At 33.8% G+C, this 16,140-nt stretch overlaps 1 protein-coding gene across 5 annotated transcripts in view; it reads left to right on the top strand.

Annotated features, from left to right (window-relative positions):
• Nucleotides 1–16,140, top strand: part of PTPN4 (protein tyrosine phosphatase non-receptor type 4) — a 111,578-nt gene that overhangs the window by 44,831 nt on the left and 50,607 nt on the right. For all 5 annotated transcript variants that reach the window (XR_015773065.1, XM_014249392.2, XM_088058643.1 and 2 more), the window contains exons 3-10: nucleotides 2,789–2,896; nucleotides 5,707–5,749; nucleotides 5,846–5,924; nucleotides 9,618–9,662; nucleotides 9,909–9,961; nucleotides 11,876–11,996; nucleotides 13,062–13,149; nucleotides 14,055–14,143. Coding sequence is in view for 4 of the 5 variants with exons in the window: in XM_014249392.2 (XP_014104867.1) it covers nucleotides 2,789–2,896; nucleotides 5,707–5,749; nucleotides 5,846–5,924; nucleotides 9,618–9,662; nucleotides 9,909–9,961; nucleotides 11,876–11,996; nucleotides 13,062–13,149; nucleotides 14,055–14,143 (626 nt within the window). In the remaining variant the exon portion in view is untranslated. The remainder of the gene's footprint in view (nucleotides 1–2,788; nucleotides 2,897–5,706; nucleotides 5,750–5,845; nucleotides 5,925–9,617; nucleotides 9,663–9,908; nucleotides 9,962–11,875; nucleotides 11,997–13,061; nucleotides 13,150–14,054; nucleotides 14,144–16,140) is intronic.

The raw sequence follows: 16,140 nt of genomic DNA, 5'->3' as shown, positions 1-16,140 counted from the left end.
TAAATAGTTCATAAAGTACAGTTAATATATTGATGTCTAGTGTTTATGTCAAATTTGTCCTAAAAGGCCAAAATCTGTGAGATATTTTGCCTCTAGCAATGACTAATAAGTACATATAACGCTCTAATTTTTCAATTCAGAAAAACAATGGACGCTTTTGTGTCTGACTCCTGTGGTTTTGTCTTAGATAGTTCCCATTTTCCATACGTACTTTTATTATTTCTTGTTTTATGAGGAAATAATATTTAACTTGTATCTGTAGCAACAAAACAAGTTTCATTTTATGCTCATCTACGTTTATTTGGTTTGCTTTTTTATAAAAAAAAATATAATTTTTTTAATTAAAAAAATCAGATATTTAAACTTGCTATCATACTTTTTATAATTTTGAGCACCTATTCGATGTTATGATAGTATTACAAATATTTTGGATCTTTCTCAACAAGCAGAATTGTGACCTTCACCTGCTTTGGCAAGCTGCAACATCATTACATAAATATCACAGATGGGTTAAGCTAAGGTCTGGTTTTGCTAGATGCTTGTCTCTATTTTGCATTGAGTAAAACATTGTGATCCAAACAAATGCTTCATGTTGAAACCTGTCATGTCTTACCAAATTTGCTGCTCAATTGCAGGAAAAATACCTTCCTTGCGGTTGTGGAATGATGTTCTGTATTTCTTAATTCAAACTGATCAGCCAGTATCTAAGCTTTTTCATTAGGAAACATCTATTCAGGTATTTAAGAAACAGTGTACATTGGCAGGATTGGATTGGAACAAAGCTACAGAGATAGTATCTACATGTTGTTAGAGGAAGTAACATGTCAGCTGTGGTAATTGCAAGGCTAAGCTTAGGTTCCAGACATCTCCCATTTTCTGATAGTTACTGTTATATGTTCTTAGTTTGTGTTCTTATTTAAATCTACGTGGGAAAAATGCCAAGAGGCAATTAGTGTTGCTGTGTAATTTTAAAATTAGCTTTATTTGCTGTAAAAACTGTACTGATTATCGGTTTATTTCAAAATATAACAGAAACTCCTAATTTAGTAGAAATTAAAGAGACTATATTTGGATTGTATATAAAAATGCCTTATGCATTTATGATGTGGCACATTTATTGTGTTAACATCTGTGTTCTTCTTTGCTTGTTTTTACTAATTTGTAAAGTAAATTTTTCAGTAGTGGACTTGTTAACAATGGTGCTCCTACATTTTGTAAGAAATTTTCTCGGAACTGTTTAAAAAAATAAATAAGGTCTTCTGTAAAGTAATTACAAGAATTCTTAGGTCACTTCAATTTAGCCAGATTTACGTGGGATCTGAAATATATACCTTACGTAATTTCAACTTAAAGATATATGCAGAGTTATGGGTATGATTGTCCTCCTGGGATTATTTCAAACATAATTTGTGGATAATTATTCTCTACTTTTTTTATTATTATGTGATATCATGCTTCTTGGAGTTTTTAGGCTCAAATAACTGCTTCTGACAGTTTATTCAACTTCAGTGTAATTTAATCTGAACAAAAAAAGTGTAGATAGCATTCTCTTAGATGTTAACGGATGTCTGAAGGTAGATTTTTCTCTTGTATGGGTATTAATGAAATTCTTGCAACCTTATCTTGATCTTTTAGTTACATGCTTCCATTTTAGCAGCTATGAAGGTAAACAGTTATGTAATCTCTGTGCAAAGTGGAGTCCTTTGGGAGCAGAATAGCAGGGTTTTTTTTTGTTTTAAAACACTAAAATATCTTACTGCCCACAGTAAACAAGGCAAGATGTATCAAATCCACTGTAGCTGCGATAATACTTGGCACCAAGAAGATTATTAGAAGCTTCTGTGCTTGATGGCAGAAAAGTACAAAATCTAGGTGGAAAATGTATCAGTCATCTCTTTCATATTTCTTCTTGTTTGACAGTTCTTGCAGAATTTTGCTTGTCTTTTGTATTTCAAGGCGCTATGACACTTTTAAGTTCTTTGGGAAACTCCTTTCAGGTTTCACCAAATGTATTTATTGAGTCCTGTCATGACACACTCAGTGTTTCAGTTACTATGTTGGCAGTATTTTCAGGTTAGGCAAAAAATTGCTAGGTACTAACAACTACTGATTCTTTTTATATCTTTTTATATCATTTTGTGGGTAACATTTGTCCCTGTAGTAGAAATCAAGTTTGTTCACTTGACTCTGAAAAGAAGTGTTACTGTTACTCTGTTACTTTGAATTAATTCATTTAGTGTGAAGTGCTATCTTAGAACGTATGTAAATTACACTTCGTGGTTAGATATTTGGCTGTGTCAGCTGTCTCTGCCATTAAACTTGGGAAACATTTTCAATATGCTGGTTCATTTACAGTCAGGAATAGATTTTCTGATAAGGAAGGATAATTTGTAAAGACCTGTACATTTGAATTCAGTGATCCAAACAAGATTCTTGTTTGCACTGAGTTCTTTATTAATTCCTGAACATTTTTTCCTTTTCTATGCTCCTTTTATATATCAAATTTGGCTAATGAAAGGCTTTCAGCCTTTCATGTAGCTAGCTGAGAAGTGAGAAGTTCTTACTGTCAGAAAATGACAGAGAAGAAAAATTATTTCCTTACATATGTTTCAAAAAGAGATGAAGCTCGTTTAAAAATAGTTCTGCTGGGATACACTTTGTGATATTTAAAATGGTGCTGCTAAAGCACATCTGAAAGAATTTATATGTGTTCTACCTGCCTGAAATCTGTGTGTCCAGTTATATATATTTCTTGATTAAAGGAAAGGTCTGTATTTGTTCTCTGCAGAAACATGATCAGGGCCAAGTTTTGTTGGACGTAGTCTTCAAGCATCTCGATTTGACAGAGAGAGATTACTTTGGTTTACAGTTGGCTGATGAATCTACTGATAACCCTGTAAGTTGACTCTGTTTTATAAGTACAGTTTTAAAACTCATAATCATGTTCATCACTGTACTTTGTGTTATTTAACGAGAGGTAAATAGAAACCATTGCAAGATTGTGCCATCTTCCCCAACTGTGTCATTTGCGAGGCTCTGTATCATCTTGTAGTTATGATAAAATTATATGTTAATAGTCACAGATTTGGAGTAAAATATTGAGTTCTGTGCTTATGAAGTAATATCTTAAAAGTATATTGGTTGTTTTATTGTATCTGTTTACTAGATTGCATTAGCATTGTCAAAAATAGTTAATATGTTTTCAATTTGTTTTGTGGTTGTTTTTGTAATTAGGGCATGCAGAATAATGAGGGGGCTTTAGATGGTCATGTATGGAGTTTCTTTTTCTAGCCCAGATACCTGGTGATCTTTAAATAGTGCTTCGTATAGTCCAGTATCTGACAAGGGTAGTCAGCTCAACACCTGAACAAAGAAGGGACTTTCTTGGAAATGAGTGTTTACAAATAGTCCATTAATAGTTCCTTAATAAAAAGGAAATTCTACACAACTGAAACTTTGTAAATCACAAGTCAAAACTGAGAGATGTAAATGTTCCATTCACTGCACTAGTTACAGTGTCCTACTGGGATCTTGATTACCTAAAGAAAACTTCTTGGATATTTTCTTTTATAAGTATCAGATGGTCAATACTGATTTTACAAAGTGCAATTTAGCTAAGTATTATTCCTATAAGACAGTTCTTCACCTAATTCTTATTTTATATGCACTTATTTTACAGTGATGGGGTAAAAACTTCCCAACTTCTGCATCAGAAGTCAGCCACATTCACTTGTTAACAGTTCTGTTAAGATATTAGTGGACTGTCTCTGTAATATTTTTAATCTAAACTTTGTTTCAGGCTTAAAATACATAGGCAAGCAGAAGGCTGAATTGTTTCTCAGCTCTGTTTAGGTATTTAGTTGAATATCTCTCAGTACTTCACACAACATTCAGAAATTTATCTGGCCTTTCCAAGACCTCTAAGCTCTCTTTTAATTTATCTGTCTGGGAGCAGATTAGCACAACACTTTAATACAAGGGTCCGGCAAAGGGTTAGTCTGAAAGAATGACTTAACAGGTATTTGATACAAGCACATAGTTTAAAGATTTTTCTAATTTTTTTTCATTTCTATACATTTTCTCTCTTCAGCACATGTCTAGTTGCCATGAAAACAATGTGTCAGAGCTAAAAAGAAATATTACCAATATTAGTCATGCAAGCTTGAAGAATGTATGGGTTTGACTAATTTTAGGTTTTGATACGCATTTACGTTTACACTTGGTTCATTTGGACAAGGAAACCATATATGGTTGACAAATACTCTAGTTATTTGTGAAATAACACAGCAGAGTATTGCTAAGATATAGTTAATGCAGCAGCAGATAAAGATGATGAGGAAATGGGAATTCTGCTAATTGAGTGTGAAACTTCTAGCATTGTGTTTAAACATGGGTCTCAGGAATTGCAATACCATTGTGGTTTTTTATAATACTAATATCAAAGTAAAAATCAAGTATCTTTCAACATATTTTGAAAGATTCTTATATAAAGTTCATATACATCCCTGGCTAGAGTGTTATTTAAACTTTTACATTTAGTCATAAAATTCATTGATCTTGTATGAGGCTCTTTTTGTTAGATAACCATGCTTTTGAGGCTGTATCAAACTGTCTCTTTATTTCCTCTTGAGTTAACTGCTACAAGGATATAGCATGTGGAACTAGTCATCATTATTTGGAATTCCTCATGAATAAAAAATGACACAGGACTAACTTCAGATCCACAGTGTGTGTCAGGTAGCTCAGGTACCTGTGTGTTTGCTTCCTCCTCCCTCACCTGAATAAAATAAAAAGCCATGTGATAAGTGTGGGAGAGTTGCATGCTGTACTGGGTTAGGTGTCTGTCACTTCATAGGAACTGTGCCCATGTAACGATTTCCTGAGGCTTGTTGACTTGTCTTGCAAGGCAGCACAAGGAATTGAACAATATTTATACCAAAGATAGACTTAGGAGTTACCTGGGCTGTGTTGGTGTGTACAGTGTCTGCAGGGTTGTTGATGGGCAGTGGTTTCAACAACTTGCAGAACTTTCCAGGCATCCATACTTTTATCTGAAATTTGCCACACTGATTTTTATAAAGCTCTGCCCGTACACAGTGGTGTTTTCCTGTAAACAATCAAGATTTGGCACTGTTCAGTCGAATTATTTTTAGTCCTTAATCCAGGAGGCTGAGTGCTGAGTCTCTGACTTCCTGCATCCAGTTAGTGATGTACCAGTGCTGAGACTCAGGCTGACAACTTGAGCCAGTGGGATCACTCCCTGGGTGTGCCAGACTCACAAAATCCAGAGTCAGAACTACTGGAAGTAGTTAAACAAATTAACTTCTGAGTTGGCTAAATGAGCCTGCTTACAGCTTTTCACTACCATAGGTAGTTCTTCTTAAAGAGTAGATGTCAGGTGTTAAACACAGCATAGTTGCATTCTGACCTCTCTCAGGCTCCTGCCACAATCATAGAAGCAAATCAAAGTAGAATTACTGCTGTAAAACAGGTATCATCTGGGCAAGATAGGTTGGGGAAAGAAGAGCAGTAGCAGTTGTTGATGATAGTGGTGATGTCTCCAGAATCAGTAATAAGCCTGTGTGTGCCAGTGAGGCATTTTGGTAAAAGATCAAGTAAAAAGTAATAGAAAAGTTTCTTGATGTATAAAGCTGTGATTTGTACTTTGTTTCTCTGAAGTTGGTGTTATAATTTGTCTCTTTCCAGAGGTGGTTGGATCCAAACAAACCTATCAGGAAACAATTAAAAAGTGAGTAATGTATGTATTTCGTCAATGCATCTATTGTTATTATGCTATTTTTCCAGGGTGCCCTGATTAATTAGAAATAACTTTTCTTGACCATAGGAGGATCTCCTCACAGTCTGAACTTCAGAGTTAAGTTTTTTGTAAGTGACCCAAACAAGCTCCAAGAAGAATATACAAGGTAGGTCTGGTTGCTTTGTCAATAAAATACTTCTTTAGAACTGTCACTAATTTCTTTAAGGTATAACATGGAAATTTTCTTTTAGTGCATTCTTATTGTATATACGAACTTCTAAGTTTTGTCTAATAACTGCAGATATGAACTATGCAGTTCTGCCAAATCAATATAATGAAAAGCTTCTGTGAGTGAACTTATGAATTTATATGCTAAGTAACTACACGAAACAAATGGTACCAAGTAGAAACAGAAAAGGAAAAATAGAGAAAAGAGGAAAAACTTAATCCCAGTATTTACCAATAAGTACAAATTTAATTCTATCCTTCCTTGTGTTCTTCTTTGTGACTAAAAAATTGCTGAGCATTCTGCATTTGTTTTTTACACCTTCCTCCCCAGTTTTTTGTTTAGTACTAATGAAATTAATCTCTGTGGTTGTAGTTGTAGTTTGAATCATGTGGACTTATTTTGATAGCCATGTGTTGAAATCTATTAAGAAATGCTCAGTGTGAATCTAAATCAGAGGCTTGTGAATTGCAATTAGTCCCTGTAGTAATGCCTCAATTTTTCCATATTTTAATTACTTCTGGCCCTCTGCATAAATGGCATGAATTGATAGATTGGAATTTTTGGATGTTGGCCATTCTGAAAACAGGTCAGCCCCATTGAAAAAAATTGTTGAGGATAGCTTTTGAAACCTAAGTACCAAAACTGTGAGAATTTGAGTCCACATTTGTTTATAATTTCCTTTGATTTGTCATATTTTGGACAAAATTTTGCACATATCTCTGCAGACAGAATTCACTAAAATGAGTCTCAGAGATCCTGGATGAGACTTAGTTTTACTGAAATATTTACTCTAGGAAAATTTGGCAATTTACTCTATCAAAATAATGAAAAACATGTTTTTTGAATGAAAGGAAAATATGTAATATTCCTGAGGAGATGAAAAAAAGGATAAATGTTGATCAGTGTGAAATAAACAATAAAAAAGGAGAAAACTTGAGAAGTGCTATTTTCTAAATACAAAGCTATAAACACAACTTTATTTTAAAGGAGAAATAATGTATGGTTCCTGTATCTAGGTCAGCTCCGCCTTTTTTGCTAATAGGCCTAATTGCCGCTGAGAAAACTAATTTGTATTTGGAATTATTTTAAGGAGAGAGATATTATCCATGGGCTTTTTTGGAATGAAGTTTGTGACATGATACCATGTCACAAATGTGGGTTCTTTCATGTAATCAGTATTCCCGCCTCAAAAAAGGGAAAGAAAAGGAAGTCCAAACTTCTGACAATTATGGCTGAAGCTATAATTGAAGACTGTTCCAAAATGCTCAGTTTTTACAAATTCCATGAGAACAGAGGAGCGGCTTGACGCATGAAGCAGTGTGAAGAGATGTCAGGGAAAGGTTCAGTGCAAACTCGTGTCTTATTAGACCTCTGCGCATTCACAAACCTGTAGCGAGGCAGGTTTGAATGCCCCAGGTCAGGAGAGGTCAGCGGGTGCTCAGTGTGTGCTGGAGAGCTTCGCTTCAGGAACTTGTCTGGGGAGGGAATGAAGCTTCATTAGTTCTCCTCATGACAGGAAGAATTGCTTATTAATGTCGACTCCATTAGCAATAATTCTGTCCTGCCCTTTTCTAGCTATAGCTATATAAGCAAGATAAAAACATGGTAATGCAGCACTGCCTTTGTTGTTTCAGTGGAGTCTGTTGTTCAGGCTTTTGCAGATCTGCTTTGCTAAAGCTTCTATTGATTTCCCATTTTGCTCAATAATATGTGAGGCTTCAGTGTTCAAACTGGGGTGGTTGGCTAACAAGCCATTAACCTCACTGTTCACTGAAAACAGTGGACAGAAGATGAACTCTGCTTGGTGTCCCTTAATCAAGATATTCTTTAACTACCATGAAATATTTCTAATAAAACTTATACTGAAAAAAGGCAAATAAAATGGAGGTGCAGCTGTATATTTGTGAAGAGATGCTCAAGCAAAGCATGTGAAGCATATCCATTTAACATATAAAATTAACTTGCAATTTACTGCATTTTTTAATCAAAAAATATGCTTTATCTATGTTTTTTTGTTTCAGTATGCACTTTAAGTATTTCAATTATTTTGAGGTCTCTAAAGCCTGGCTAATGTCTTAAGTTTTAACTTCTTGAGGTTAATATCTTTTAAACTAAGGTTCTTGCTTTTCTGATCAGTTAAGGAATCTCTAGATGGTTTTATAGGAGTTGAGCACGTGGACTAATATTTGCTTGTCAGTTCACAAATGTTTTCCTCCATTTTCTTACAAACATGGAATGTTTTACTTTTCTACTGTTATATAGTTTCTAAATAATTGGATTTCTCTATGTGTATTTGTAAACGTTTGTAGAAGCATTAGGGTGGTAGATAATCCACTTTCTGAAGACTGCACAGTTACGAAAAGTCATATTAGGTGTAATCAAATGATATATTTTGGCTTTAATTTCTTAGTTGAAGTTGTTACTGGGAAATATTTAATATTTAGTGTTTTTCATAAGTAATGTTGGTGTTTATAATGAAGGAGTATAGCCGAGCTTTTGAATCAGAACTACACAAAGGAAACCAGATGATTATTATAATAGTAATAATGTAGAGTTTAAATTTATAGGAAAGCAGGCATGATGTTTAAATTTGCCACTCTATGACGCTTCTATTAAAAAATTTAGAAGGCAGTGGAGACGAATTCTACAGCAGCTTTTATGCTCCGTTACAAGGATTTTTTCTTCTGAAAGTTTAAGCTTTTGCTAACATCCTGCCACCCTGATAAATCTTATTTGGTACTGCACTGCAATCTCTAGTTCAGTGAAGCTTTGTAGCAGGTGTGATTTGCCACTGGATGTAAAAATTGTGCTCCAAATTTTCTAAAACTTCTGAGTGAAATATGAAGGAACTAAATTGAATGAACAAACGATTCATTCTGAGACATTAACAATATATTTGGATTTTGTTGGATAAACAAAGGAAGTAATTTAGAGGGAAATTTATTTGTACTTTGTGGCTTGTTGGAGTGTTAAGTCGGGGTGTTTCTGCTGCCCCTGTTTGGTGGGAAATAGTTTTTGTTTTAAAATGTTTGGCCATTCTTTTCATTATAGCCGTCTCCTTCCTGACTTGAAAGAGTGGACATGGAAAAACTAGAGGAATTTCTAAAACAAGATTTTTTCACATCATAATTAAAGGAAAACTTTAGAAGCACAAGTGAAGTTAATTGAGAGGTGTTTCACATAATAGAACCTACAACTTTTGTAATAAGAATGTAACTCCAAAATACTAAGAATAATTACTATAAGTGAAAACACCGCAGTATGAAATACTCAGGATAAATTAGTTCTGTCTACCTGGAGTACAAATCATTCTTACAAGGGTACACATACACAGATGCAAACTTCAACTTGTGGTTGCTGTATAAAGCAGGAAGAATGTGAAATTTGTAGCCTTTTAGTGAAATATAATGTTTAACTTCATAATCTGTAAGTCATTAAATTTACCAAGTTGTATTATTATTTTTCTAAGCAAAGTTTCATTTCTTTCCTATTAGAGTTTAGGAAATAACATGCAAAATATCAAGTGTTAGTTCTGCACTAACTGAAAGCGAATTACATTAAATTGATGACAAATGATGGGATAATTTTATTTTTAATTACAGTGTTTTTTTGTTTGCTTTTCTAAATAAGGTACCAGTACTTTTTGCAAATTAAGCAGGACATTTTTACTGGAAGGTAAGACATTTTTCTTGTGTTAAACATTAAATGCAAATCTGGTCAAGAAAAAGTTAATAATGAGTGATTTTGCCTGCAAAAATAAAAACATATTAAGAATAAATCTTTGTCTCTGAAAGTGGAAGTGTTTATAATAATTACCTGTCAAATTTGTTCATAGGCTGTAAAAGATTAGGGTTTTCAAAACAGCCAAATGTCATATGAAATATGTAATTTTATTTATTTATCATTTTACAAACAAAACAGATTGCCCTGTCCTTATAATACTGCTGCTCTTCTGGCTTCCTATGCTGTTCAATGTAAGTATAATTAGTGCTTGTGTAGTTGTTGGTACTGAAATATATAAAATGTTTTATTGATTAGTTTCTAAAGAATGTACATTATATAGCATTGTATTGTGGTGTTTGTGGTCATGGTGCTAATTTTCTCATGATTAAGGAAATTTATTGGTTGTCCTCCCCCAGAACGTTTTGCTGAATTGGATATGGAAAAAACACTTAAAGCAATGCTGTTAGAAAACCCCAGATCAATACTTTTTTATTCCTGTGTATTCTAAGGCATGAAATTGTGGCTTTTGCCTTGAGAATGATACCAAAAAGTATTTCTTCAGACACTAAAACATTTTTAAAAACTATGCAGTGAACCTCCAAATAGGTGTGGAAAAGGGAGTTCTGGTCCTATCTGGCCAAAAAGTTCAATATCCATCCTGGTAATTTTAAGCCATCTAATGACTAGATGAGTCTTGAAAACTGAGATTTCATTTTCTTCCTCACTCAGTTTTTCTTCATAAGCTTTAATTAAGCAACCCAATATATTCATTCACATTCATGTATTTTTCTACTGTTAAGATACTTACATCTATGTTAGTACTTTGTATATTTTTTACATATCAGAGAAATAGTGTCCATGTTAGTATTTTCATAAAAAATATATAGTAATGTTCAAGTTCATGTTTTATGCATGGTTTGTTCAGTGGAATAGAACAGTTTCTCTTAAAACTCCCACACTTCAGCTGCCTAAAAATTGTACTGCAAATGCTGTCATGCCATAGGGATTTGTCTTAGAAGAGAAAAAGTATTTGATAACAGGAACTATGAAAACTTGATAACATTTTAGGGTATTAAGAATGTAATATGGGGGTTTTTTTTAAATGTTGTAGAAGTGGTGCCTAGTAATAAACTTCCTGGATTCTTTATAAATACATGTAAATTGTAGATCTCAGTCCTGTTCTTTTGGATTTCAGCAAGGAGTGCGTTCTGTTATAAAACCTGGTCCAACATTCTAGTTTTTAAATTATTAAAATAGGATCTGTTTGTGGTGATGCAAGTGACCCAGAGTTCTTTCCTGCCTTCCCTACCTTTCCTCATCCTCCTGCTCCATAAGTGCCTTCATCTGCCTTGTCAGTGCCGGTAGGCCTGCCCAGGACTCCGTGTCATGATATATTACTGTTATCTATCCACTTTTCATTTCATGTTTCTTATCTATCACTGTAGATCTGTTACATGAATTGCAGATATTAAAAGCTGATTTTTTTACTGTAGTAAGAAAGCCTCAAAGAATTTTAGCAAGAGTCATATATGTTTTCTGACAAATGTGATTGTAATTTATTTCTTATAATTTTAGGAAAGTGTTATAAATTATGTAAACACACTTTTTAGTAGTTTCAAGTAGAGTAGTTTCAACGTCGGTGTATGTATGTGTACTTTTTTCCACACATACAATTGAATGTGCAAAAAATATTTTTCTAATGCTTCTGAATATATCTTGGTGCAGAATGAGTGGCTGGATTTTGCAGAACTTCATGACGAAATAGCAGCTGTAGTGTTAAAAGAAGAAAATTGTGTAATCACATGAAAACAAGCAAAAGTAAAATAATAAGAGAAAAATTGAATACACCCCTATATATATATGTGTCCTACTTAGTGCTAGCTGTAATGACAGCATTTATGGATTAATTTGTCTGTTAAAAATTAAACACTTTACAAGCTTCCTTCATAAATGCATAATCAAAGCTCTGTCTAAACAATCTCCATTATATTCACTGAGAATGTGACTGTTTATTCAAAAGGGAAATCGGGAGTTCAGATGTCTTCTCTATTTTTCTTTGCTGTGGATCATAAATTATGTGGGAGCACACTCATATGAATTTGGGGGCATTGCACAATGCCAAGTACATCAGTGATAAACAATAACCTCTCTTTTTAATATTTTAGCCGAGCTGGGAGACTACAACCATTCAGAAAACTTGCCAGGCTACCTCTCAGAATATTCTTTCATCCCTAGCCAGCCTCAAGACTTTGAAAAAGAAATAGCAAAATTACATCAGCAGCACATGTAAGGATTTACATCCGAAGATACTGACCTTGTCAAATCATGACTGCTGATGCTGTGCTATTATATAAAACAAAATAGTATTTTTTCTTAAAAGTTTCAGGGTGGCGGGGTGTTGGGTTTTTCGGTTGGTTGGTTGGTTTTGGTTGTTTCTTTTAAGATAATGTGATTTGTTTTTTTTACATTAAATACCTGTATAATAAATACCATTGATGGTCTATACAGAGTATCTGTATCTAAATTAGTGAAATAATGAACATGCTAAGTTAAAGGTTCTCTGAGAACAGTATTTGTGCATATTATGTAGGATATTAACTTAGCTGGACATATTTCCTTTGAAACTTTTTTTCAGTTTTTGGGAATGTTCTGACCATAAGGGCTTTGTTTTCATGATGCTCTCACCAGTAAAAGAGTTACTTTAGAAGTAACAAAGTCCTTTTCTTCAATATCTGCTCTTTCCTGTGTGTGAGTCTGTGACCTTTCAAAAAGAGGAAAAGGCAATGAAGCAATGGAAAATATTTTTTTTTCAGTATGTAACATTGTGATACTTTCCAGTGATGGTTCCTTCATATTTTAGAACTTAAGTGCCTTTTATTAGTTAAATTTAACAAAATGTAAGCAGTATTTATAAAACATTTGCTTGATCTGGTCATGTTGTTTGCTTTCAAAACTACAGAATGCTACGTTAAATTTCAGATAACGGCTTTGAAAATTCTCTTAGCTAGGGTAAAGACATTTGAGTGAGTTGATGATAATTTAAATTACCAATGCCAAATACAGGATTGTAAAACTAATTTATTCTAGGGCTCTACAAACACTTGAATATAAAGTGCATTAAAATAAAATGTGTTGTGGGCTCTTGTCAAGACTTTTGTTCTTTTGGAAACATAAGTTCTTTTCTGTTAATTTTTTTGGGTTACAGTCTGTTTATCATGAGAAAGGAAATTCAAACTTCAGGGTGGGGATAGAAGTAGTAAAATGAATGCATATTTTCTGTCTGCACTCACATAGGGAGCCTGATGTGGGAGGTTATGTTAGAACATTTCTGATTTAGCTGCTTTCTTTCAGAGGGTTGTCTCCTGCAGAAGCAGAGTTCAATTATCTCAATACAGCACGTACCTTAGACCTTTATGGAGTTGAATTGCACTATGCAAGGGTAAGTTTGGATGAACTAGTGTTGCAATGTAAAAATGTATTCCTCTCAGATTTATGAAAAAAATACACTTTTCTTTTTAGTGAGCTTTCCTGGCTTTTGCTTACAAGAGAAAATAAAAGAAAAAAAATTATCTTATTAGGTGCATAACTAGGATTCACTGATTGAATATCCGCTGTTTCACTCTAGTGCGGGTATTGCTTAAATTTGTGCTTAGTTATCTGTGTGTTAATCAGGTTGAGCTTTGTTGCCTTGAATGCCAGTTCAGTTGGCTAATGGTGAATAAGAAAAATGTGCTTGTTGAATGTGCATTTGATCTGTAAGGATCTGTCAGCTTTGAAAATATTCAATTTGGTTCCAACTAGAAAATTGGAATAGAATTTGAAATGTACCCCACTCAACTGCTCACTGTATCTACTGCTATTGCACACATATTGAGAGTTCTATAGCTGGTGCTTGATTAGAGTTCAAAGATATTTCAAGAAAAATGTGCTATTTAAATATGCTTACAATATTGTTTGATTTAAGATCTCTCTGTGTTCTGAGACTGCATTTTCTTTTTGATAGGAATTGATGTTGCTTTTAGTGTAGCAAATGCCAAGCCAATCTATTAGTGCTGCTATTCTTAATAAACCAGAATACTCTCATATTTATTTCTTCAAAGTTGGTGAAAGACAGAAGATCTAACTTGAGAAATTAAAACTTTGTGGTAGCTTATAAGGAGCTCAGAGCAAACATTCAAGTTTGTCCTAAATAGGAGGGAATAATTTAATTTCTTATTTGTCTTATTAAAACACATTTTCTTCCTCATTAGTTTGTGTATTTAGACAGAGATGAGAATGAATATATATGAGGTTTCAAAAGATATTTATACTGTTCTTCAAGTAATTTTCTCTTTTTTTTTAAAGGATCAGAGTAACAATGAAATAATGATTGGAGTGATGTCAGGTGGAATACTAATTTTTAAGAACAGAGTACGAATTAACACCTTTCAGTGGTAAGGACAACTGTTTAATGTTTTTATTTGCTATTTCAGAATATTTTTACCGCTCTTAAAAGGACTGAAACTTAAGTTGCATTGCATCATGTTAAAATTATTTAGCTTATGTACTATGGAGAATTTTCTGGTGCAGTTTTGTCCTGGGCTGCATGCTGTGCTGTTAAACAACTTTGAAACTCTAATGAAACGAATGAATTTCAATACTCTTTTTCTTCAGGAGTTTGTAATCATACTTTACATTTAATTAATTATATAGCCAGGGCCAGTGTGATGGTCTAGCTTACAGTTTTTAAAGAGACAGCTGAATTGAAAAATATTAACTTGGATATTGACTGCTCTTACCTGCTTTGTGACCTATAAATTAATTGAACTGTGTATTTGAAATTTAATGTAGTTACGGTACCTGTGAATAACGGAGGTGGAGCATTCACGATATTGTCATCTCTTCATCTGTAAATAACCATTTTCATTTCAAAAAATGTGTCTTCGCTGCACAAAATGCTGTGATTTACTCCTCTTAACTGAAATAGTTTTAAAGCTGTTCTGTAAAGATGGAATTATTCCCATTAAACAACCTACCTTATTTATCAGTCTGCTTAAGTTGGGATCCTGTTCTTCATTCATATAAGATTAGGAAAGATCTATGAGAAATCCTGTTTTGTACCGTGACTTCTGTAGTGCTCTTTAGATGTGCTCTATAACCTCTGTGGTGCTCTACAGAAGTTATGTCAGTTTTCTGGAAATGCCTTTGAGTTCCTGCAGAAGTAACCTTCCATTGGTTTAATTTGCCAGTTTGGAATCTGCTTTGACTGCCTTATTACTTGTGTTGCTGAGTTGCTATAGCTGCATTCTGAGTGGGTGAAATCAGTCATATAAGATTATCATAACAGACATTAGCTCACCAGGCACAAAAGCTGTTCGTTCTAAAGAAATTATCAGAACTGTTCATTTGCTACTGATTTTGCATTTTTGTTTGCTGCTGATGTGTGCTTGATCTTTTCTGCAAGCCAGTGAATTTCTGAGATATTCTGGTTTTCTGGGCTAAGCTTAGTCTCAAGGTTCATTGTAGGATGTTACATATTTCATGGTTTGCCAAGCTGAGAAACAGTGAATTGGTCAAATTTTAGTTGATTTTGATAGAGAAAGAAAAAACAAATCTATATCGAAGTGTTATCTGCTGTTATCAGCCAGTACAACTGAATGTGGTGAATGTTTTACCTGTATGCATTTGAAGAAAGGTAAGTCTGAGACAATTACAAAGCATGTAAGTTTACAATCTTTGTGGTTACTGGGTAAATTAAAACTGGGTCTTGCAATGATAAACCTGAAACTACTGTACCAGTCAGTCAGACCTGCCCTCATAATAGTGACACATTTCAGGAAAGTTATCCTTCATGAGGTGAGAGTTTTGAGATGTTGTAGCCATTTCTGGGCTAAGGCTGCTTTATAAATGGAATGCTGTAATAATCAGGAGCGTTTTATTTCAGTCTGATTTTATTGCTGGTTTTTTTGGGAAAACAGCAATAGTAGAAATAGGTTCTGTAAAGCACACTGGTAAATTACTGAGTATGTACAATCTAAGTCATAATTAAGCTACATGTCCCTAATGGAAGTTGGAGGTTTCTGTGAGTTCTGCTTCATATTGTTTGCATGCCAGGGATGTGGATCTAAATTCTTAGTGTGGTTTTTTTTGTGTAATTACCTAAACAGTTCTTCTTTGTATTCAACCACATCAGCTGACACCAGGGATATTAATTTCTTGCTGTGGAGACTATAGTTACCAACATAATTGGTCTTTACAAAAAAAAAGAAAAAAGAGCCACCCTTCCTCCTTTCACCCTGTTAGAGGCTTTCTTTTGTTATGAGTAGTAATCTGAAATACCAGTTTCCACAATATAGCTCAATAATAGATCTATTACCCTTTCTTTCTATCCATAATCATGCTGCTGCTCTTGTGCCACTAGTACTGATACTTCTTCTTTTTGCTTCCACTT

This window comes from Pseudopodoces humilis, chromosome 8 (assembly GCF_049639895.1).
Source record: "Pseudopodoces humilis isolate 2021_Gansu_Grassland_sample_001 chromosome 8, ASM4963989v1, whole genome shotgun sequence".
Classification (NCBI taxonomy): domain Eukaryota; kingdom Metazoa; phylum Chordata; class Aves; order Passeriformes; family Paridae; genus Pseudopodoces; species Pseudopodoces humilis.
Note: the sequence above shows the minus strand (reverse complement) of the source record. Positions and strands in the feature narration are given on the sequence as shown.